General features: G+C 41.2%; 1 protein-coding gene across 11 annotated transcripts in view; it reads left to right on the forward strand.

The window, feature by feature from the left end:
- The window catches only part of GRM7 (glutamate metabotropic receptor 7), a 769,980-nt gene that overhangs the window by 455,772 nt on the left and 289,127 nt on the right, over positions 1-25,081 (forward strand). For all 11 annotated transcript variants that reach the window (XR_004312244.1, XR_004312243.1, XR_004312246.1 and 8 more), the window contains exon 5: positions 11,203-11,343. Coding sequence is in view for 6 of the 11 variants with exons in the window: in XM_032458837.1 (XP_032314728.1) it covers positions 11,203-11,343 (141 nt within the window). In the remaining 5 variants the exon portion in view is untranslated. The remainder of the gene's footprint in view (positions 1-11,202; positions 11,344-25,081) is intronic.

Below are 25,081 nucleotides of genomic sequence, written 5' to 3' on the forward strand. Positions count from 1 at the left end.
CTGACTCCTTAGGGCTGATTATCATGATTGATTGTTGCTGCCTCCTGTGGCTGCAGATGCAGGAAGTAACGGCATGAGTATGTTTACTGTGCCTACTTTGCGTAAAGCCGTAAATAATAGATTCATGGATTACATTTGTGAAAATATGTTATGTGTGGAAGCAGGAATTAGCTTAGCTTGGAGGATAACTGCTCTTCTGCAAAGTTTTACTACTTACAAAAGACTGAATAGTATGTGGAATGGACATATATTTTGGTGATATAAATTTATATAGTATATATATACATATCTGTTTTTTATACATATGTGTGTTCTTTATATACATGTCACATATGGCTATATGTAAAAAAATAGAAAACATGGCTGAACTAAAGTAAAATAAACATCATCTACCCTCTAGTAATAAGACTATTAATATTTGATAAGTATATATATATTTAAGTATATCCATATGATCAAAGTATTGTTAATTTTTTTAATGTAACACACTAAAATGAATTCCTGGTTCCTGGGTATATTCTTAAAACTATACTCTTCTGTCAAATTCTAATGACTGCATACATTGCAGCTTATAGATATTTTATATCTTTATAGATGTATATTATTCAGTCAGGCATTTGGTGCATTTATGATGATTTTAAGTTTTCATTGTTATATATAATGCTCAAATCTCATTTTCATAACTACTTTAAAATATTCTATTATAGATTTTATCAAACATGCCTAATAGAAGAGAGAATCGTATAATAAACTCCCAGCTTCAAATGCTATCACTATTTTGCAAATCAACTGTCTCCTCTGAACTTTTATTGTGAAGAGACGATTCAGATTGAATTCCAGACATTATGTCTCCTCACCTAAAATATTTCAGAATGCATTTCTAATTGATAAGAACCTATCATTTACACATTCACTGTGCTATATCTCATCTGATAAAATTAATAATTCCTGAATATCACCTAGCACTTTATATATCTTTTCTAAACCATGCATATACTTACTACATTAAGATAAGTATCTTGAAGTAAAATCACTAGATCAAGGAGTTTGCACCTTTTTTTAACGACTTTTGATATGTAGTGCCAGTATCTATCATGTTCAAGACTGGTGCAGCCAAGACTGGTGCAGCCAAGACTGCACAAATTTAGCATCGTGATTCTTACATTCCTTCTTACTGAGGAGGAAAGAAAGATACGGACATTTGGGATGTCTTGAAAATAACATAGTATGGATGGAGGAAGGGGGAAGACGAAGAAGGCAGGAGTGGAGAAAGGCAAGAAACTACAGTAGTGACAATAAAAACCCAAATTCAAGAGTGATTTTGTAACCTTAGTGATCAGTGCTTTTGAGACAGGCTCTTTACCAAGGTTCTACACAGGAGAACGTCGACGCAGCAAAGGCAGGGTTTCAAAGTGAGCATCGTAATGGGGGTGGGGTAGCAGGAAAGAGAGCCAGAGGCTTCCCCCACGCCCTGACCCATGACCCATTTCACACTCTGCAGAAGCAGCCTGTAGCCTCCACGTCTGTGGTTTCTTCGCATGTCACCTCCTAAAGCATCCACTAGAGGGATGGCATTCTACCATTCATCTTTACTGAACTGTGCCTCCTTAGCTGCCCCTAAACTTAGATACATGTTCAGGCTGTCAGTTTCTCATGGCTGCACATGGCATAGGAGGACAGCAAGGGGCTTTGAAGGATGGAAGGCGGTTACTTTCCTGTGTCTGGAACTGATACTAAAGCTGCGTACAGTGACAAGAGGAAAGGAAACTGCATTTACTCAGCAGCTTTAACATGTTAGTTAGTTTAGGCTTAGTATTTTTTGTATATATATATTTTTATTGAAGTATAGTCAGTTTACAATATTGTGTCAATTTCTGGTGTAGCCTTAATATTTTTCAGTCTTTACATCCATCTGTAAGGAAGGTACTACCATCCTCATTTTATAGATGAGGAAATGGAGGGTCCCCTTTAAGTCTTTCCTGGAATAAGTGAATGAATGAATAAATGAGGAAATATATAGTTCATCAACAAAATAGAAACAATAGAAACCTAAGAGATCGATTTAGCGTAAGTTAAATAAAATAGCTAGTAGTTGGCAGAGCAATGATTCAAATTCATGTCCCTCTGACTTCAATGCCAGGTTCTCCATAACTGAGTATTTCATTCATAGTCCCTAGTGTTAAAGTGCAAATTTTCCCAGGTTTCCTCCTCTTGTTCTTTCTCACCTTACATGTGTGTCTGTGTTAATTTTCTACTAGTTTAGTTAACATTTATACTCTTTTTACATGCTATGCATTGTTTGAAACACTGCCTGTCTCCTCACACGGAAGCCTGACATCAGTCCTGTGGAGCAGATGGTATCATCATCCCCATTTTATAGATGGAGAAACTCAGACCAATTAGCTTATTTGCTCAAGGTTATCTAGCTAGCAAGTAACAAAGTCAGGAATTGAACCTGAGAATTCTAGTTCCAGTCTGCTTTTAACCATTTTAACTATTAAACTGTCAATTTAACATGGGCTGTTTATACCCATATACATTCACATATAAGTGTGTTCAGATTGCAGAAAGTGCCCTTCTGTTTCCCAGGCAGCTTAGAGGAATGAAAGATGGCAGGCGTTCTAGCATTATATAATATGCAACAGCCCTTTGGAGGCATTTTGTGGAATAATATTGCAAACATTATTCCGTCTGCCTCATCCACATACACTCCCCATGGGATTTTTGTTCTTTGTGGAATAATTTCCATTGCAATAATTCTTATTTGTTTTCTCAAAAAATAATGGCTAGTTTCCACAATCTCATCAGTAGATACAGCCAGCAAATTTGTGGGTGCATCTGAGATCCTAAATTTGTCCCAATTGATCAGTAATGATCTTCTTGCCAAACTGATTTCCATGTCTCCAACTTCAATTTACTTCAATAAATGTTTACAGAAACTTGAATTGGGAAGGCGGAGATGAGTAGGGCAGTCTTTGTCTGCCAGGGAAACTTCAAGTTTCTGGAGGGAAGCCAACGAAGAACCGACTGCCCTCAACAGTGCCCACAAGCAGGCAGGGCAACTACAGAGGGTACCCGGGAACACGCCATGTGGTACCTGAACCCAATGCAGACATCCTGCAGCAGGTGGCCTCAAACCAAGGCTAAAGGATCCACAGTTCCTACAATTCACCCTCTTGTAGAGACTGGAAACCCCAAATTCACTTACTATGGTTAAATCCGTGCAATGCTTCCAGTGTTTCTTGTGGGCTAATAGAATGTCAGATTTCTCACTGGGATCCAATTTGATCATTATACAATTAGGTTGGAGGAGGTCACTAAGAGGATGTGACCTTAGGTTGACCCTCAAGCTGGACCCAGGCGATCAGAGGCTCTTTACCCTGTCCCCTATTCTTGGAATGTAAGTTCTGCCCACCTTTCTCATGGTGGGAGCCATCTTCCAGGAAGTAGCCTTGAGAAAGTAAGGTGCTGTGGAGACCATCTGGATAGTATAAGGGACTGAACCCTGTTAAGGTCTGTATAATAACTTTTTAAGATTCTAGCAGGCAGTCATGCAAGATCAGCCTTGTATGTGAGTTCTCTTGCTTATTATAACTGCCAAATACCAATCTAGAGTGTTCTGTGTCTTTCTTGGGTGAGTCCTTGCCCTCTGGGTATGGGAGCTAGTTTCACATTTCCCAGGGAATTCCGGAGTCTGTGAACCAACAAATTATCCAACGGGATGATATTTATTAGATTATTATTAAGAGGGCAGTGTGTCCCCAGTGATTAGAAGTGCTACCTTTATTCTCTTATATATGAAGTACTCATGTGCATTTGGGTTTATTTCAGGACTTTGTTTTATGCCAATGGTCCATTGATCTCCTTGGTCTTGTGTCAAAATTACCCTTTTCATTCCGAGAGATTTATAATCTGTTATCACAATATCATAGGATTTGTCCTTTTCTTCTTCATTCCCTTCCTCAACATCTCCAAACACTCAAGCACAATGGCTCTTCTTTTTCAGAGTTCTCTTGGGTTTTATATTTTCTCCATATGAACATTAAAAGCAGCTTGTCTATGTCTAGAAAAAGAAAATGTTAATATTTTCTCTCAAGATCACAGACAACTTACAAATTAGCTTCAAGGGAATGGACATAAGGGAAACTTTAAAAGTCTAATGAAAGACAAAAGTCAACTTAATGAAGTGGAAAGATACAGCTTGTTCTTGGATAGGTATTTTTTGGTAGTTATTTTAGTTGTGGCTGTCTCTTGTGCACATCTTTTAAATGATTTTGTTGGTGGATGTGAAAATAGATGATTCTCTTCAGTTTTATATCTTGCTGCTTTTCCAACTTTCCTTCCTTGTTGGTATTATTTTCAAGGACATAGTCTTAGGGGCCTGAGATAATATTTTTCATTTCAGTAGCACTTGTATATCACTCCAGTTGCAGCCAAGGTGTGTTAAAGGGAGATGCATTTCTTGGTGGTAAAAAGCTCAGTGTCTACCGTGACAACCACACACGTCTTACAAGTGAGAAAAGCAGCTCAGGTGGAACCTGTCAGAGATGGTAGGGGTGGGTCGGGGGGATACTGTGAGCAGAAGAGCTCAGGCCTCCTGAAGGAGCAGAGGAAGAGGTGTTTTTCAGCACCTGCTGACGGCTACCATGTGAGCATGGAGTCTGTATTCCCAGACCATCGATCTTTACAAGGGAAGCCAGAAATCTGGATTTACAAGTGAAATCCTGATTTTTAAAATACTCTAGGGCGAAATAGAACAAGTCTCTAGATTAAATATACTCCACCAGCCATCAGTGCCTCATATCTGAGAAACAATTGACATCATTCAGACGGAAGAGAAGCTGGAGAAAGGGATACAAACAGATGGCGGTTTACTTGTTACAGTTGTATTTGTTTCCTGGAGCTGCTACAACCAATGACCACAAGCTTGGTGGCTTAAAACAACAGAATTTTATTCTCTTACAGTTCTAGAGGCTGGAAGTCTGAAATTAAGGTGTTGACAGAGCCATGTTTCCTTGAAGGCTCTGCGAGAGGATCCTGGCTTGCCTCTTCCGGCTCCTCGTCCCTTGGCTTGTGGTTGCATCACTTCCGTCTCTGCCTCCATCTTCACACGACCGTCTCTGTGGCTCTCTCTCCCTGTGTCTCTCCTCTGTGCATCCCTTTTAAGGATACTTGGCAGTGGATTTAGGGCCCACACAGATCACCCACCATGCTCTCATCTCCAGATTCTTAACGACATTTGCAGTATGACTTCTTATTAGACGATATCCATATATCTTCCCAGTAAGGTCATACTCACACATTCAAGGGGTTAGGAAATGGACACATCTTTTGGGAGCCACAGTTGAACCCACTACAATGAGTTAGAGAAATAGAAAAGGACATGAAACAAGTACCTGCTTTCAAAATGTGTTTTTCTGATTTACCCACATCTCTGCAGGAGGGAGGGAATGAGTTTCCCACTGCTTTTCCTCATTAAAGTCTGTCTCCCAGCCCCCTCCCTTCCCCTTGTCTCCTCTCCCCTCTTCTCTCCTCTCCTTCCTTCCTTCTCCCCTCTCCTCCTTCCTTCCCCCCCCCTCCTCCCAACTTCTCTCTCTTTCCCTCTCTCTCTGGTCCCATCTGTCTTTTTTCTTCTTCATTTTATTCATTGATTCCTTCATCTATTCTGCTAGCATCACATCCCTATGGTGGGCCAGGAGCTGTGTTTCTGGGTCCTGATTCCATCCTTCCCGAGTCAGAGGCAGACCAGGAAGAGCTGAGAGCCTCTCCCTTATGGGCTAGTGAACAGGAAGTCTTGGGTCCTTCCTCGGGTGTAGGCTGACAGGGATCTTCTCACCCGCAGCGCATGACTTGTGTGCATAAGGCAGCAGCCAGGGCTACGGATCACATTCTGATGCCTCCTGAAGCTCCATTAGTATCTGCCAGCCTCCCTTCACCCTGGCCGAGCAGGCAGCTGTGGCCTCTGACCCCCTTTCGACACTCTGATAGTTTTCCTTTCATCCCACACACTTGCCAGAACTTGCTTTCTTCTCAGCTGGAAAGGTCACCTCCCACACCCACCACCTGGGATGAATTATGTGTCTATTGATTTGCACGCCCTTGTCTCGAGCACAAATTTCAGGAGTTTGAGGGCAGCAACCCCAGTTAAAAGCAAAGAACCCGAGAAATGTAGTTTTGTAATAACCAGCTAAAACACTGCTTCTTATTTCTATGCTGACCTCAGTTTACTTCCAAGATTATAGGGAAATCATTCAACATGTACCTGATGGGAGATTTGCTTTAGAATTGCCTGCAGATTACTTTCTAAAATTAAAATCATCTGTCCAACAAAAAGAACACTATAATACTAAGAATTTAATCAGCGCTACATGAAAGAATGACCTTTCTCCTTTAACATAATTCTTATTCTGCTTCCTGTGACCTCAAACCCTCATCTTGGTTCCTTGGGTTACATTTTAAAACTCAGAAAATGTAACTCATAATAAAAGGATGTGTGTTCAGATCACTTTTCTTCTGAGTTCTAGTAGAAATGAGAAGAAAATATCAATTCACTGTAATACACACAGACACACACCTCTAGACAGATATTAGATGAGAGTTATTCTAATTTCTGCTTCTATCTCGGACTCTGTTGCACCTTGGTGACTGTACATCTTGTATTAAATAGCCTATTCCTTATAAAAAACAGATAAAAATAGATTGAAAAAACAGATAAAATTGCTAGGCTATAGAAACTGTAGCGAACTTGGGAAAAAACAAAAAGACCCAGATCTGAACTTCTTCTGTGAGCCCGGCCTCCGTGCCGTCAGCTCTCCAGATGACTGGGATGCCCACCCAGTGGTGTGACTCTCTGCTCTACAGGATGGGGGCAAACACCAGGAGCTGGAATTAGCCAGACTTGGGCCCAGATTTCTCTCTGAGCCTTTGTTTCTACCTCTAAATTATGAATAAAATTTGTACCTACTTCCTAGGATTTTTATGTGACACTTAATGAAAAAAAATGCATATATAATGCTTACTATTTTTCTAACGTAACTATTGGTACAGCTTTTTATATGACCAAATAGAAATCTGTCTGACCTCAGGACTTCTGACAACTGCTTGGAGACGAACATCCATTCATTGGATAAACGTTTATGCCATTGAATTATTAGAATTTTAGTAGCAATACTGGGTTGCATATTTATAGAAGATGGGCTATTTATATGCATTCATTTTGGAGGCCCAGTTGTCCTGGGATATTCTGTAATGCTAGAGTGACTTCAGTATTCCTAGCATATGCTGTCCCATCTGAATAAATGCCAAATCTCTGCCCATCCCCACTCCCAGTTAAATTATGTTTCCCTTTTTTCATCAGTGCAGTAACTCCCTCCAGGAAGCCCTTTCTGACTCCCTAACACAGTTCTATCTCTGTTCTCCCAAGACACCATGTAACTTTCCTTCATAGAAGTGATCACAACTGTAATTTTATATTTATTTAAATGATACTTTTTCAAGTCTTCCCTACCAGGCTGGCTCTAAATCCCACGTGGGGCCATGTATGTTTTATTCCCCAAGTTTGTGAGTGCAGAGAACAATGCCTGTCACAAGGTAGATGCTCAGTAAATATTAAACGGATGTGTGTGTTTATTGAAGAATCGACAGTCCATATTTTACTTTATAAGGCACAATGCTGAGTGGTTTACCAATAATAGTTCGGTTAATCCTCTTAACAACCCTATGAGGTAGGTATTAATGTTAACTCCATTTGACAAGGAAACTTGAGTAATCTGCTCAGGTTCATGCAGTTCAAACCCGCCATTGTGACTGTGATGTCTAGTTTACCACCACACGGTGTGGCTTTTCTACCGACAGGAGAGTTCAGATCTCCAGGAAACTACCCAAAAGCCAATGTATGTTATGCTGGTACCTGGCTGAGGGCTCTGAGTTTCCCCTCAAGGCCATGGGCCTTCAGAAGAGGTAGTGAAGACACGAGGCTATTTCAGATTATCTTCTTAGAAACACTAAAACATTGCACCAGGATTGAAATTCCTCGGCTGGGGAGCCCAGAATGATAACAGGAGACAAAGGGGGAGGAACACAGCCTTTGAGGCGGCAAAGGAGCCCCAAGCCACAGTGTTCAGGGGTGTAGAAATGAAGTGAACACACACGGAAAATTCACCCGCGGGTCACAGGATGCCAGGCAGAGCTCCTGCCATACGGAGCAGGGTACTGAGCAAAGTGAAGACCCTCTCATCCGAACCAGGGCGAAAATAAGAGGCTGAGAAGGTAACGATGCTCAGATTTAACAAATCGGGCTGGAACTGCTTAAATCCCACTTGCGGAAGCTCAGGATTTGCTCTAGAGCCCTGCTTGTCAAAGTCTGGGCAACAGAAGCATCACCTGGGTCTTGTTAAAAACTCAGGATTCGAGAAGCCCGGCTTCTCAGAGCACGCGCTGCTCGCACAGCAGCTGGGGCTTGTAGAGGAAGTAGCCGCTCTGGTCCCGCCCCGGAGCTCCGGAACCAGAACCTGCGGCCAGTGGGGTGCCCGGGAAGCTGATGCGCGTGCCTTGGGGAAGTGAAAGCCGTGTCCAGCCTACAGGTGAGTCCCTGCTGCAAGGAGGAGAGGAGGAGAAGGCAGCTGAGAGTGAACTAGGTGTGTGAGTAAAAGACAGGGGTCCAGACGAGGAAGCCTGCCGCTCACCCCCTTCCTGCTCGGTGCAGGCTTTCCGGAAGCCTGTTGGTTCTCGTTTAGAACAGGAGGAGGTGCCTGCTGCGTTAGTTTCCTTTCCGCGCTTTCAAATGCGCCGCCGTCTTTTACCTGCGTCTTAGTTAGCTTTAACGCCCTTCCTTCTTTCACCAGCGTGTTTTTGCATTTTCAGCAGAGGCTGAAGAGAGAGTTGTTTTGAGGTAATTAACTTTTTCTGTGAAGATGTTTCCTCCTGAGCTGGGGTGTGTATGTATCGGTGCTACAATTTGAGCCGTTTTCCTAGTTGTTACTCTGAGTCTAGCTTGAGGTTAGACCCGTGGCATGTGGCCACAGAGTTTGTATCTGTTTGTGTTTTGTCGAGGCTGCTTCTTCCATAAGCGTGTGCTGTTTGGGTATCGCTCAGAGAGGGGTTCAGGGTGCGGTGATCATGAAGGAGTGTTTCTGATCTCCGTCGCTGCAGAAGGAGCCGCCTCACGTGTTAGTGATTTAAGACTTATTAACACGGCTTGCAATCGGGGCTGGTCTCAGCTAAGTGGTTCTACCACAGTCAGCTGGACGGCTGCAGGGTTCACAAAGGCTTTGCTGACAGGGTTGGGGTCCGGCTCGACTCCTCCCTTTCCACGTGATTTCACGTCCCCGAGCCACTCCTCTTCGAGCTGGTCGCTGGATTCCAATAAGGAGTCTCCCCACGATGAGGTACAGTGAGCAAAGTGTTTTCCAGCCTCTGCTTGCATTGCACTTGGCGTTGTCCCATGAACAAAGAAGCAGCTTAAGTCAGAGGAGGCCACATAAGGGCGTGAAGGAAACACAGTCCATTAGGAACCCCACAGTTGCAGTCTATCACTGTTGCTTTTTTTTTTTTTTTCCCCTTGTGATGAGGGCGAGGGCAAAGATGGAGAAAAAAGTGAAAGTTAATTAGTCACCAGGTGTGAGTGCTTGCGTGCATATACATGACCAAATGCATACATGTAGTGTTCCCAGAAACGCTGGGGAGCTCTTCTATCTTTTCCCCAAAGATTCCCCTTGATTTAGGCATTGTTACTCTCCTGAACAGACGTCTGGAGGCAGGGATGGGGGAGAACAGTGAGGTGGGAGGAGGGCTTTCTGCCAGACTGACAGATCAGTCAGTACTGATATCAGTGTGAAATCAGATACTACAGCTGAATTACTCTCAAACCAGTTACTGCAGGGGATATAAAAGGGTATTTGCCTGGATGCCAGGTCAAGAATCCTGTTCTTGGAAATAATCTAAGAGATATAGAATATTCTGTTTCCCCTAAAATGTTAGATGATGTCCTGTGCTTTATAGGTTTCTTTTTTTCTTTTTTCTTTCTGTCTTACTTACTTATTTCAAATTTTGTGACTATATGTCTGTTGGGCTGTGAATTCGGTGCTGGGAAGGTAGTGGTGAATAAAATTAATCTGATGTCCTCTTGTGAAGTTGAGAGTTGGGAGCTGTTTTTCCTCATGGCCTTAAATAAGGTTAAGGGGAAATTTTGAATAATTGAAATCATGTGAAAGCAAGTCCCTCTTCTTCTGGTTCTTGCTATGGCTACAAACAAGGGGCTGTGAGGCACGCAGGTGGCGTCATCTTCATCCTGCAGGTAAATGAAAGATAAGAAAGGTCCAGCGCGTACTTGCGCATCTTGCCATGACTTAGTGAGACGAGTGGAGCTGGAATTCAAGCCCAGGCCTTGTGATGTTGAATCTGTTCTGATCCCCACAGGACCTCTGACTCCATTGGAACATTTAAGGCTACACCATCCTAAAGAGGTAGCTAGAGGTTTCCTGGGGATTTGCTCTCTTCAGTCTGCTTGTCTTAAATTCTATATGAACAACAGTATGCTTATGTTGGGGTCATACCTATGGCCTCTTCAAAAACTTACTTTCCTTTTGACTGGAAAGTCAGTTACATAATGGGTCATTATTAAATGCCAGAGGCTTCTTAAAATGATAATCATGGGTCAGTAGCTCACACAGTTAGGGATGCAGAATACAGGATAATGGTTGACCTTGGACACACTATTATTTCTTCTAAGGCTTTTTTTTTTCATCGGCAAAATGAAAGTGATAGTAACTACCACATAGGCTTGGAGGTGAATGGGGGAAAAAAAAGAATCCATGTGAAGCAGAATCTGGTCAATAGTGAGAAGCACTGAAATTATCACTTATTATCTTGGTGATGATGAGGACACTTTGTCCCTGGTCACTAGAGGCACATGGCATGCTGTGATCGTTGTGTCATTCCTACGGTCTCTAATGAAAATGCCACTTGTAGTCCACACATCTACCTGACAGACTGAACTAGGAAGTTCGCCATAGGTTAGTAGGTAGCATTAAAAATTTTTTTCTTTCCTTCCTTCCTTCCTTTTTTGTTTTTTGTTTTTTTGATTGACACAAAAGAGCAGCCGGTCTATTAAAACAAAGAAAAACCATCACTGGTATTTTTATTTCCAAACATTCCAGCAGCAGTGCCCTGTAAGCAATGACCTTTTCATTTAACTCTGTTTAGGGTTTGATGCCTATTTTACGTCCCGCACGCTTGAAAACAACAGAAGAAACGTATGGTTTGCCGAATACTGGGAGGAAAACTTCAACTGCAAGTTGACGATTAGTGGGTCAAAGAAAGAAGACACAGACCGCAAATGCACAGGTAATTTCATTCTCGTTGTCCTTCTCCTGTTACTCTGCGTGGCCAGCATTGAAATGTCTGCAGAGCTGACAGAAGGAAGCTTGGCTGGAGACAAATTGGAAAAGCAAATTGAATTTTACTGGATTGTTCAGAAAATGGAACAGGAGCCTAAGTCCTGCAGGACAAGGGGAGTACAGACAAGAATGTATTATTTTCTGCCTGTCCATCTAGCAGTAATTGACAGTTTTCATTGATTCCTTGAATTCAAAAGAGGTCATGTTGTCTTGAATGCTCTTGCTGATAAATATTAGTTCATGTTGTAGCCAGGAGGATGAAGTCATTTTCATGTGGGCCAAAATCTCTGGCAAATTCCATATCAGTATCAGATTTAAGTATTACCAATGGACAATATATTTGCTGAAGGAAACAGAGTACTTGGGTTTAGAGTAATGAGCATTCTAATGGGTTTTCATAGGGTCCTGGTTAATAAGTTACCTGCTATTTAAAATACACTTTAAGATACTCACTTCACTGCCTGTGTAACCTTGCATAAGTATTCCAAATAAAAAACACTAGTGTGTATGCCATGTATGTATATGTGTGTGTGTGTGTGTATGTGTTCGTGAGTATGTATGTCTATATATATTTTTATATATGCAATAATCAGAAGGCAAAATTACATTTATTCATTGATTTATTCACACATATTTACTGAGTGACTCTTTTCTGCTAAACACTGTGCTAGGCACCACTGATCTGATGGTGAGCAAACCAGATAAGGACCGTGCTGTCGTGCTGCTTAGAGTGTAGTGGAAGAAAAACCAACATTATTCTAGTGATCTTTCTATGAATACATAATTATAAACTACAATGCATGTTCTGAGGGCTGTAAGGGCATATAATCAAGACACTTCACTCTTACTGAAGCAGAAGCCATCTCCAAAGACAAGCAGGCATTGGCTGGTTAGGGATGGGGAAGAACAGAAGGGGGAATTTCTGGTAGAGGGATAGCATACTCAGGGCTTGTAGCAGGAAAAATTATGGTACCTCTGAGGATGTGAAAATCAGAAAAACATGAAGTACAGAGACTAGGACAAATGTGTGAGCTCAGGATGCAAATATAGAGATCCGGGCAAAGAATACACCATGATGGGACATACGTGAATTTGGTCTTTATCCTGTAGGTACTAGAAATTGTGCGAGGTGTCATACAAGGGTGTACGATGTTGTACCATCATATTACCTAGCCCTCTGTTAAATGGCATTTCCCAGCTTTATACTTCAGCCTTCAGCATTTGCAGTGATGACCCTGAGGTACCACGAAAACCTAAAATGTTTTCAGTACAATCAGGAAAGCACAATTACGTTGGATATACTCATGTGTGCTTTGTCTTTGCAATGGAGGTCTTCAAATATCAGTCATCCAGACATTGTAGATTCACCCATTCAGTAAACATCTATGAGTGAAAAATAATGTATATAAAGCATGTTACTAAAAATGTCATGAATGATGTGAGGATGCTTTCATTTAGACCTTTTCCTTGAGGAGTTTTTTGTGAAGAAGGGAAGATGAGATATAAACAAAGATGTGAATAAAAATAATGATGCAAAATCAATATGATGCATAATTGGGTGTATAACTCAGTTAACTGGAATATCGGATTAACCAAACTCTCTGGACCGTACTATGTAACAATAGTGTTTTCAGTTATATGATCCTTGTAGTGTTGGAGGAAAAAGAAAAAAATTAATTCAATGTTGACTAGACCTAGGTGACACAAAGCTTTCAGGTGGAAACTGAAAAATTAGTTTGACATCTGGATAATTTGTTTCTATGACAGGGGACATCCAAATGTACTAGGAGTCTAAATGATTGATGAGAGTTTTTTTGGCTCTTTCTGGCATTTGGTGTTTTGTAGCGTCTGGAAGGTGGAATGAATTGTCTGGTGGCCATTAGGTTTGTTCTGTCTAAGGCCAGTCTCCTGTCTTTTCATGTACTCTAACCAGACTGTTTTATCTGTAGTCACATTTTAGTGCTGATCATGGAGCATTTGGGTTTCTAAAACCATAGAAGCTCATTATCAAAGCCTTACTTTTCAGATATGGAAGTGTTTGTGTTTTCATATCATGTTCCCTCCATGTGAAAAGTCTGTGCTCACAGTTACTAAATTACTTGTGGCCCCAAGTTATGTAAATGTCTTCTCCTCCCCCCTTTTCCTTCCTGACCACTTCCATTGTGGTAAGAGGTGCCCTGCTGAGTGGAGGCAAATACTGTTACTATCATTGTGTCTCTTGTTCTTCCTGGTATTGGATATAAGTTGGTAGGTGATCAGTTTTGTTTTTTTTTTTTTTTTTCTTGTACTCTCTTTTTCCAAATTGCACTAAATTTGTTTTGGCTTTGGAAACATTCCCAAGATACAATTCTAAAAATCTTGACATTAGGTATAACCTCAACCTGAAAGTAGAAAAATGAGAGAAGACGTGCTGAGATTTACTAAACTATAGGGAAAGAAAAAGTGGAGAGAAATGATACATTGAATTGTATCAGTGAAATTTCTTGGGGTGAGAAATTAAGTTTTAATGAAGGAAAAGAATGACTGGGAGAGGAAAGGCATTGATGGACTTAAAGATGTGGGTGATATAAGGGAAAGCTGCCTTGGTAACCAGATTTTGAAACATTAAAAGAATGGGCACATTGGGAGAAGCAACGGACGAGGAGCGAGTAGAATGGCATTGCAGACAGGTGGTTGGCAGATGTTTTGATCTGAGGACTGCAGAAGACAGCCCACATCACAGATCTCTCTCTGACTCGTCACTGCTAAAGAATAAGAAAGTCTAAAATATTTACTCCTAGGATTCAGGACACAAGCTAAAATGCAAACTTTTTTGTTTTCTGGGATGTATAACCTTGTCAGTCATTATGAGCTATTATGTATTGACTCCAAGTTGACTGTCACTGAATCAGTCATCTGGTCCAACAGCTTTTGAAGATGAGGTGTAGGACCCTTAGCTATTTGGAGGGAGCAGATTCCCAGGGTCAGGGGAAAATAGTAAGTTCTAAAAGCCCAAGATGGTTAAAAAAAAAAAGTCATTAAAGGGAGAATAATTGTTGAAAAAAATAAATATTCAACATGAAGTAAACTTTTTGTATACTTTACAGTTTATCATGGGGCTACATGTGCATGGATTCTTAGAGAAACTTCCTGAACAACCATGTAATCCTTATTGTATAAATTATCCATATGCATTAAAAAATCTCCTTCAGACAAAGAAAGCTACCACATTCTTCAATGTTTTAAGAACATCCCAACTTTCCTTGATACCCACTTCCAAGATCTCAACCTTGAGAGCTAGACATTCTTAATCCCATCTTCTCTAATGCTTGCCTAATTTTCATTGATGGAGATTGACTTGTCGGGGACCCATCCTGCTCATGGTTTATCTTGGCTGCTATACCCCAAGGGGCCATGCAGTTGAGCAAGTTTATTGGTGGTTTAAGCTTTGACAGAAAAAAAGGCAAATTCTATTTGACAGGTACTAATGCCATTCATGGTACTTCATAGTAGAGCTACATTTTCTCGTGAAGATAGTGGGAGCTACACACAGTCAGGTAAGCCTTTTTCATAGTTAACTGTAGATTATTTGTTGCTTATGGGGAGAAAGATCAGATGTGATTTTTTTTTTTTAGGCTGTCTTTATGCTTCCCCGCCTGCCCTGCTGGGTAAGTGGGTTCACCCTTAACTCTTACTAGTATGTCACTGACACCAAGACCAGTTTAGAATAGGATTCTTTGGGAATAATGGCTTTGTGGGGGTACCAAGGTCATGGGGAGAAGGAAAACATACAGATGAAGTGATGTCTCTGAAAAAGAGATTAAGTCTCCTCTTGGAGTCAGGAAAATCAGTCTACTAAAGTGGATAAAGCAACCAGAGGTTTTGGCAGGAAAGAGGCCTCAGCTAGGGCTATCCCTGAAGATCCCTGTGAGAGATGGAAAATATTATCTAACCTCTCTAAGCCTTTCCTTATCTTGGAAATGGGAGTAATAAAACTTCAGTTACATCCAAAGCTGTTGTGGGGATTAAATTAGATAACTCGGGTAGAGGACCTAAAATGACACCAGCACAGAGCAACGGCTCAGGGACGTACTTGTCTTCTCTTCTGGTCTGAACGCCATTACCTGTGCGGGTTTTATGAAGATCCTATTGCCTGCTGTCAGTCCTATGGAAAATCAGGGTGTATATCAAAGTCTAACAGGTAAACAAAGCCAGAGATTTGAATGAGTACATAAGTAGAGACAGGAAATTTTCAGTGGGGTGCACATTACACAGCAATGTACTAAAATATCAGAAAGTTTATCAACAGGCAGTGTGCAGCTTGAGGCTATGAATGGAGTGAAGTTCAAGGTTTAGGGAATTTCAAGTGCCATAACAAAGAGTGTGTCCAAGTTATTATTGGACTGTGGACCTGCTGAACACCTCATGTTGCAGCTTGTGTACCATTTTGTCCCTGATCCCTGTGTGGTTACTGGCACCCCCAAGGTCCTTGCTCCCAAACCCATTCTTCCAACTTAGAATAAGGCTCTGAGAATCTGAATGTGCTTGCCTATGGCAGTGCATAAAACTTGTCACTCTGTCCTATCGCATGGCTTAACACAGAACATTTGTCTAACTAATATCACTGACCTGCCGAATGCCACTTTGTGAATACTGTTTTCATCAGAATTAGCCCTTTGCTGAAAAGAAGGAACTCAGCATTTAGAAATCCATTATCCCATGAAGGGTCAGTTTGACTTTCAGAGATTTGTTTTCCTTTTTAGGTGATAGAGAATGAATAAACGGGTGACATGTTTTTTGCTCTTTTTTTTTTTTTTTGTAAAAGTCATTGTATTTCATCACTAGTGCTTTTAAGTCACACAATGAACATCCAATTTTGATTTCAGCCCCCAGTCAATCAATATTTAATATGGAAAGATCCCAGGGACCAAAGAACATACTCTGGTAATGTCCAGATTTTGGAAAGTCAGTATCCTTAAGCTGTGTGGGTTTTTCTTTGTTTTTTGTTTTTAACACATCACTTGTCAAAGCCATTAGTTTAAGCAAAGATCACTCTCTTGGGGTGGCCAAAAAAAAAAAGCCTGTTAAGACATGCTGTTTGTGAATGAAGGGATATGTTTCTCAAGTCTTTCATTGTCACCTACGATCCAGGCCCATGCGAACCTGTATAATATATTAATAAACTATCAGTGCAAAGGAACTGAACTTAAGTAAGTCAAGTTCTTTGAGAGTATCTGTGCAAAAGGAATTTGACTGTATCATTAGTTTTCCCTGCCATTTTATTCTAGTCTGAATTGACCTTTAATTGTCATAGATGCTGTGTTGCGACACCTAATTTATTCCTCATGATTAAGGAATCCACATCAAAACATTACAGACAAATAACGTCTTACCCTTTGTGGCTTTAAGACATTTTGAAGCCGTTTTGATGAGAAGCAGTGTAAAGTGCCTTTTTTACACCTTTGTGCTTTCTTAACCAGAGGTTCAGTGGAGATGAATTATGACTTAATCTGCATGGGACATCCATTATGGGATTGTGCATCAATATGGTTCTTTGTTAAATTTTTGATTCTCTGCCTCATCTCTAGACTTCAGAATCTTGGTTGATGTTTCTCTTGCTGTCATCACCCTTAAGCCTTCCCCTACCTCCCTGTACAATGACTGATTTCTGTCTGTGTGGAAACTGGAAATACGTGAGCCAGATTATTAGAATTTTTATTTGCTAGGTCATTCAGCCATTGAAAAATGAATGTTAAATAAGCATGAAATATCTGAGAATCGTCTCGGAAAGGCTAAGGTAGATAAGTTTGTGGATCTAATCCAGCATTTTATAGCAACTCTTTGGGTGAATTTCCTAATAGGATTTAGCTGGATAAAATGCTAATTAATATGATATTCCCCAGATTAAAATTATCTGAATGTCACATCTGAAGTTGTCATTGTCCTTGGAAAATTTCTTTTAATTACTTTTCAGAGTAGAGGTATTGAATAAAAATCTCATGTCCATAAAGGATGATTATGGGTATGACCTTGGGTTCTCATATATAATAGACCAAAAAAAAAAAGACTTTAGTATAATAATGAACTATATTAAATGCCATGCTAATTCTATGTCTTTGCTTTTCATCTACTTAGATGTGAAAATTGATCTTTTATTATTTTAAAACCCATAAAGTCCTCTTTTTAAAGGAATTGAAGAAAAAAACTAAAAACACAGCCTCTTTTCGATGGGTAGCATATCATCTGGTATGTCAGTTATTCCACTGGATAAATTTGAGGGAAGAAAGGCAAAATGACAACAAGTCTTGATTCTGAGAGTGGTGATGAGTGTAGCCTTTCGTACAGTTTATCTGTTACAGGAAGTACAACTCTCAGGTCACCAAACCAGCAGTGCCAAAAATATGACTTTTAATTGTTTTCTATAACTTTGTTTTTGAGACTCCTTTCCAGTGGTTTGTAGAAGTTTAATCCGTCTTTTCAGAGTTCCTCATTCCACCTGGTCACTGTGATTGAGCTTCAGTGACACAGGGCTTTGTCAAGACCAGGGCACTAGAGTTGTGAGGTTCCTCTGCTCTGGGCTTTGGCATCTATCCTGTTACTTCTTCCTGTCCAGGAATCCATCTCCAGGAATGCAGTACCTGACCTGTGCCATCCCTTAGTAGTGGCAATGTGAGGGTGCCTCCAGCATGGGTTCCCGGTCCTGGCCCCAGGGCTCCCCCGGCTCAGCTCTGATCCTGACGCCCTCCACAGTGTCCTGAGATTGTGCTGGGGAGGCGGTAGAGCCCAGGACCCTTTCCATGGACACACGCCGCACTTCACTTGCAGGCTTCCCCTCTGTTTGCACATCTTCTGTTCCTGAACATCTTTATTAGAGGCGGGAGGAGGAGACTAACTTAAGTTTATTCATATCTTTCCAATTATTTTGTGTATGGTATATGCTGTATGTCCTGAATCCTTCAGGACTCCAATTTCTAAAGCTCAGAGCCTGGCATTGATCGCATGATACTGGCTTTTAAACTTCAAAAGTCAATCTTTTTTTTTTTCCCTGGTACCCTGTATCCTCTTATAAGCTTCTGAAAAGCAATGTATAAGAGCTCTGGGGCTGCCAATAAAATCTGAATATGTAAGAGTATTGCCACTCAGCACTACATTCATACAACCAAAGTAGAGGGGTCGTGGGTGGCAGGCCAGATCGTTGTCTCCACTAAGCAGTGCACACAGAGCTCTAAACTCATAAAGCTCGTTTTCCCAAGGTAGAGGCTGGCCATCTGCAGCCTTCTCAAAAAGATGTTTGTAGGTTGCCCCTGCAGACAAGAAATTCTTTCTGCCACCAACCCTACAAAGCATAAAAAGAGTTCTCCACCACACGTCACTTTACCTCAGGCCACGTCCCCCCACGTCCCCCTTGCCACGTAGCCCACCAAGGTGTCGGCAGGATCCGTGTTGAATTCTGCACAGTCAAGCCAGGCAGTGGAACACCAAGTTGAAAGCCTAGGGCTATCCAGGCAAAACCATTTCCGTAAGTGTTAGAAGGCATAATTATTTGAGCTGTGTGTCATATTTTTCTCATTAGCTCCAGTAGGCAATGGCTTTAAAAACTGAAGTTACGGCCTTTCCATATTCTGTAAAGTCTGCCAGGCTATGCAGTTAATGAGAAGGAATTCCCGAACGCGGGGAATTAATGCACAGGCGTCTGCTCAGCAATGGTCCTTGTAAACAAAGTGCCTCTTATAAGCAATGTGAGAATTATAAATGGGATGTTTAGCATCATTTTAGGAGGTACAAGATAGGGCTGTAGCTTGACTGATCAAGTATCATCAAGCAAGTTAGAATGGAATATAGCTCTCCTTGGGAAGCACTTCTAGTAATACAAAGTTGTTTTTTTTTTTTTTCTTCCCTTTTTACCTCTTCCAAAGAGACATACGGCTACTAAAAGCATTTTAGGTTTTTACAGTGTGTGCTGCGTCATATTCATTTTTCTAGAGAATAAAAATGTGCTTACAAAATAAATATCTACCATATACATAAACCCCAATAAACTCTCCAGAGACTCTTCTAACTTTGTCTTACTGTTTCCGATAGCAGTAGGTCCGATCTGTGCCGAACGTGTGGGGAGACCTCCCTTCCCCACATCCTCATCCTCAGATAGAATCTGTTTGCCTCCCTGGGCGCACATAGCTCTGTGCTGACTGGAAGCACAGCCTCTCTGATGTAGAGACATAGCAGTCCAGCTGCCTTCTGAAATCACACTGACTCAAGGAAACAGTTAAGACTCGAAGAATCACATTGCCCCAGTGTAAACCACAGCTCCCTCCCTTACTGTGTTGCCGTGGGCAAGTCACTGAAACATTCTCAGCCCTTATTTCCTGTTAGAAATAAGCTGTTAGAAAAGGGATAACAGTGACCACGACGGCATGGGGTCACTCGCAAAGATTCAACAGAACAGTGCCTGATGGGAATAGTTTGTGTGCAGTGGGTTTATGTGCACCGTCGTGGTGAGGGACGTGGTGGTGGTGGTGGTGGTGACTGCAGTTACCTTTGGCTCTGTTAAAAAACAAAACAAAACCTCCTCCATGACTCCAGTTGCCTGTCCTCTTTTATTTTCATACTCAGCCTTGTTCTTCCTCTTCCTTTAACATCCTTGGGCAGATCTAGTGCTATGCACGGATCAATATTCTTTTATGTGTTAATTTCATCCAATGTGATGCCTCTATCAGCCTGGTGAAATAAACAAAATGTGTATCACCCGCCCCCCTTTCTATAGATTAAAACAAAACTGAACTTTGGAGAGATTCTGTGACTTATTGGAGAGCATAGTTGCTAAATAAGTAAAATCTCAGTAACTCAGGGCACGCAACCATTGTTCACGTGTTCTGCCCCTCGTTTGTTCATTTGACAGGTGTGTGTGGAGCCCCTGCCCGGGGCCAGCCACCATGCTGGAATGAGGACACAGGTTCTCCTTTCAGGGGGCTTCTATTCCAGCACAGGAGGTAGGCAGAAAACCAAAAGCAGGTCAATAAAATAATTCCAGGTTCTGATCGGTACTGTGAAAGACACAAGAGGCCAAACGAGAAAACAACAGTCAAGAGTCGTTCCGGGAAGAGATAGTTGGCAGAAATCATCAGCACAGCCTGACTGTCGGGGAGGGGTTATTATTCCCAGTTACGCAGATGAGGGAATCGTGGCTCAGAGGGAGCAACCAAATGGTAAATGCGGCTGATTTCTCTCCATGCTCTTTTCTCCTCTGATGCCTCGTTGCCTTCCTAGACTCTTAGAGAACTGAACGTGAGTAGGCACTTTCTCATCTGGGGGTAACTTTATGGTTTTGTTTATATAGCAATTTCCTCACTTGGTGACACCCAGCCCCATAAGGGCTCTTTTGCAGAACATTTTTGCTAATGGTCCCGGATTGATCCCTTTGTTCCTCACTTCAAAATTGCTGCAGTGGAGAAAGCAAGTTGACCTCATTTCTTTTCTCCTCTCCTGATCTCAAAATAAGGCCATAGTTTCCAGTTTCTGCTCAAACTTTGTTCTGTTGATGCAAAGCTAGTTGCTCGTACAAAGGAAAAAGGCATGGATTCACACACCTTGTCTCATAGGCAGCATAATTATACAACAGGGAGTTGCAGCCACGACCATAAAATTCTTTGACTGTACCTCATCCCCCTGGGACTCCCTGTCCTTTTAGGGTGGGGACAACCCGGCCTGCAGCCTTATCGAAACAGACGGTAGAGACTGAAATAGTGAGAAACCAGATGAAGTACAAAATAATACCTTTAAGGAGAAACATACCAATGTTGGAATAGCAGTTACAAACTGAACTCCCAGAGTGGTCCTCTGCTCTGGCAGAAGTGGGCAATTTGCTGTGAATGGAAAAGTTGAATCACAAGATGGTATTGCTTTTTCATTTGAGAAAAATGCGACTGTCATGAGCAAGTTTCAGGCAAGTTTGTAACAAATGGCTACGTTTTAGAATTAAATTTTTAAAAACCACAAAAAAATAAAAAATAAAACTATGCCAAGAGCCAAGCTGAAGCAGTTCTCCTTCTGTGATTACAAGTGTACAAAAATCATTAGGACAAATAGTTATTGGGCTTCAAATGTCTAACAGCCTGGCTGTTAACATGATTATATAAATCATGCCTCCAGCATGGGCTGTATTTCAACAGATTCCCTCTTTCCTTGGACAAGTTTTGAGACTGTAGAAGTGTTACTGAATTTCGAGAAATGCTCAAAACCTAAATTGGCGCTATTTTTATGTGCAGAACTAACCCCCACTATTTAAGACATATCAGTGTCCATGTGTTGCTCATAGTAAGAAGGCTAAAACTCTCAGCATGGTGTCTAGGGCCCCCTGTGGCAGGGCCCCATCTCATACTTCTGTAACTCTGACCCTCCTTTAGTTCTGTAAAGTCTTCGGGACTCTTGCTGCCACAGGGCCTTTGTATATGCTGTTCCATCTACCTGTCATGGACTTTCCTCAAAGGTTTGATTAGTTAACACATCTCTGACTGTCACGTCTTTCAGAAAGCCCCCAGTGATGCTCCGACCATGATCAAGTCAGGTTCTTGGCTGTCTCATTTCTCCACTTCCTTTCCTTCTGAGCTGCATTTGCGTCTGTTTGTGATGATGTCCTTGTTTGAGTCCGTGGTGAGTGTCTCTCCTGTACTCGGCTGCAAGCTCAGCGAAACCAGGAACTCACTCTTCTGTTAGGCCTTTCTCCATCCCTCCAGCCCTAGCTCAGTTCAGGCATAAAATAGAAGTTTAAGAAGTAGTTGTTGAGGAATTAATTTTACTCCCCATGCTTAAAACAAAAATCTGTGCAAAACTTGTCAATGCAATCAATCATATTGGGGGAGGGGGCAGGTGGTACATGTCTGTTTTCCTTAAGGTGCCCAGTTTGCTGTCCTTGCAAGTGCTGAAGCGGAATCTCTCATTTGGAGACTGCCTGTGCAAATGGATTGAATCAGGGGCTTTGTAGGATTTATGGGCTGCATGTGTTAAATGTTTCATAAGTCCATTATGTAGGTTTTCTTTACAAGACACCGAAGGGGAATAGCAAGATCTACATTTATTTGAGTTGACAGGTGCTCCATTTTAAGGAAAAATTTGAAAACCCCCAAATCCAATAAATTATAATATATTAGCCATTCCTACCTCAAAAAAAAAAAAAAAAATCACAGGAACAGTACTAAGGAATGCATCAACCTCCCAGCCTCGAGCACACCCCTCCGTCTACTGATCATTGTTATTCTCATAACTGAAGAATTGCTGCATTTTTCATGCTATGAGAGAGAAATCAGATGCAGGGCTAAAACCATAATAATAAAAATAATAAAGTAGCCAATGCTTATTAGGTACTCTCTCTCATCCTGCAAAATCTCATCCTGCAGTCTCTCATCCTGCAAAAAAGTAGGTGAATGCAAATCTAAATGAACAAAAACTTGAGCTTTTTGCAGGTCTTCCACTTAAGATTTTAATTTTGAGATTCTTTTTAAAAAGAATTATAATAATTAATATTTATTGATTGCCATGGGCCAGCTACTAGCTGAAGCCCTTAGGTGGGTGATAATAATTCTCGAAGTGGGAATTACATTTTTATCCTCAGTTTTTAGTTGAGGAAGATGAAATACATCTTAATTCTTTTAATCCTCATAACAACCCTCTGAAATAGCTGGGTTTTTTTTCCCCCCACTGTTTTATGAATGAAAAGGTAGAAACACATGAAGGTCTAGCGCCTTGCCCAAGCTTGTGTGGCAGGAAGTGACAGCCGAGGCTTAGGGAGGTCAGGTCCATCTCGTGCTCATGGTCACTTGCTCAGAAAGAATCAAAACCCAGGTCTGGCCAGCTTCAAAGTCCTTTGTCACTATTTGTTTCTTTTGTCCTGAGCCACCCTCCTGGGTTTAGACAGCTCATAGAGGATGTCGTGTACATAACGCCAAGACATTCAGGATCCTGGACCAGCCACTGCTATGGCACCTGAGATCACAAATGAAGTGATGTGTGTGGCCTCAGGCTTCTGTTTTCTGGGATGTCTGTCCTAAACTTGGGTGTCTGAGAGGAGCTCTGTATTGTAGGCTTGTCTGCTATTGAGTTGACTGACCAAAGGAGGGTATGTCTGTCTGCCTTTAAATCATTGAGTTGCTTTTCTGCCCATGAGTCAGCAAAGGATATGACCAAAAGAAAAGCAATTATCCTTAAAAGAGGGGTATCACTTCTCTGATGGTGAAAGACTGCAACGTAATAAACCCAGGCATGTGTTCCACTCAGACCTTACTTCCTTTCTCTGGGGTAGCCTATCTGATTGTTTGCCTGTATCTAAGTTTCTTTTGATTTTAACACCAGAGTGTGTATGCTTTTATTAAAATAGTTAACACCTCATTGGCTCTGTCCTATTCATTAACACTCATGGAAAGAAAGAATTGGGGTTGATATCGCTGGGATTTGTGAACTTGGTCGTGGCATTCACAGGAAGGAGACCTTTGCACACTGATTTATAGTCCTTGAGAACACTTAATATGCTAGCGTTGGCAGAACCAAAAATTCTGGCCATTCTATAACCCCAGCATGGTGATAATGAGAAATTCAGATACCTTTTGAGTTGTTTTAATTTTATAGATCATAAGCACTGTACTTACTGGTAGTGCTCTTGATCAAGTGTTACATAGCAGTTGAGTGATTTGACCCGCCATCCCCTGCTCAATCTGTGCTTAAGTCACTTCCAAAGTTCGCAAGTATGTACGAAACACGTTAGGAAATACTTTAAGACCTCTTGCTCTTTCCTTCTTTTGGATTACTCTCTGGAGATGACTTTTTAGAGGTTACTAAATGCAGTACTAAAGAATGAGGACTCCGAAACCAAGTCACCTTCAGTCAGTTGTGGTCTCTGCCCCATACTAGCTATGAGGCCTAGCATAGATGAGCTTGGATCTCTGTGCACTGTTTCCTAATTTGCAAATTGTAGATGGTAATAATAACCTCATAGAGTTAGGTGTTCTTTTGTGTCTTAAGGAGAAGCACTAAATGAGTTTAGACCGTTGACTCTTTTTTTTAAACATTTTTTATTGGTTTATAATCATTTTACAATGTTGTGTCAAATTCCAGTGTAGAGCACAATTTTTCAGTTATACATGAACATATATATATATTCATTGTCACATTTTTTTCTCTGTGAGCTACCATAGGATCTTGTATATATTTCCCCGTTGACTCTTGAACAACACATATTTGAACTGCGCGGGTCCACTTACAGGGACATTGTTTTCAATGGTAAATACTACAGTACTATGTGACTCATGATTGGTTGAATCCAAGGATGCCAAGGAATTGTGGATGCAGAAGACTGGCTATAAGTTACACATGGATTTTCAGCTGTGAAAGGCTGGCACCCCTGAGCCCCACGTTGTGTAAGGGTCACCTGTACAAATAAAGGGCTTAGCACCATGCTTTTGATAGCAATAGTAAGATACACATTATCTATTTTTATCATTACAGATGCAGAGTATATATTTTTTTGGATAATTGAAATGCATTGTCAAATTATTTTCCAAAAGGACTGTACAAATTTATTCAGCCACTAGCCAAACTGCTAAAATGTTACCTCTGTTTTGATTTGTATTTCTTGGGAAACGTGCAAGGTGGAATATTTTTTTCCATATGTTTGGGCACTGATTTATCTTTTCTATGAGATGCACTTTAGAGTCTTT

The sequence above is a fragment of the Camelus ferus genome, chromosome 17 (genome assembly GCF_009834535.1).
Source record: "Camelus ferus isolate YT-003-E chromosome 17, BCGSAC_Cfer_1.0, whole genome shotgun sequence".
Taxonomy (NCBI): Eukaryota; Metazoa; Chordata; class Mammalia; order Artiodactyla; family Camelidae; genus Camelus; species Camelus ferus.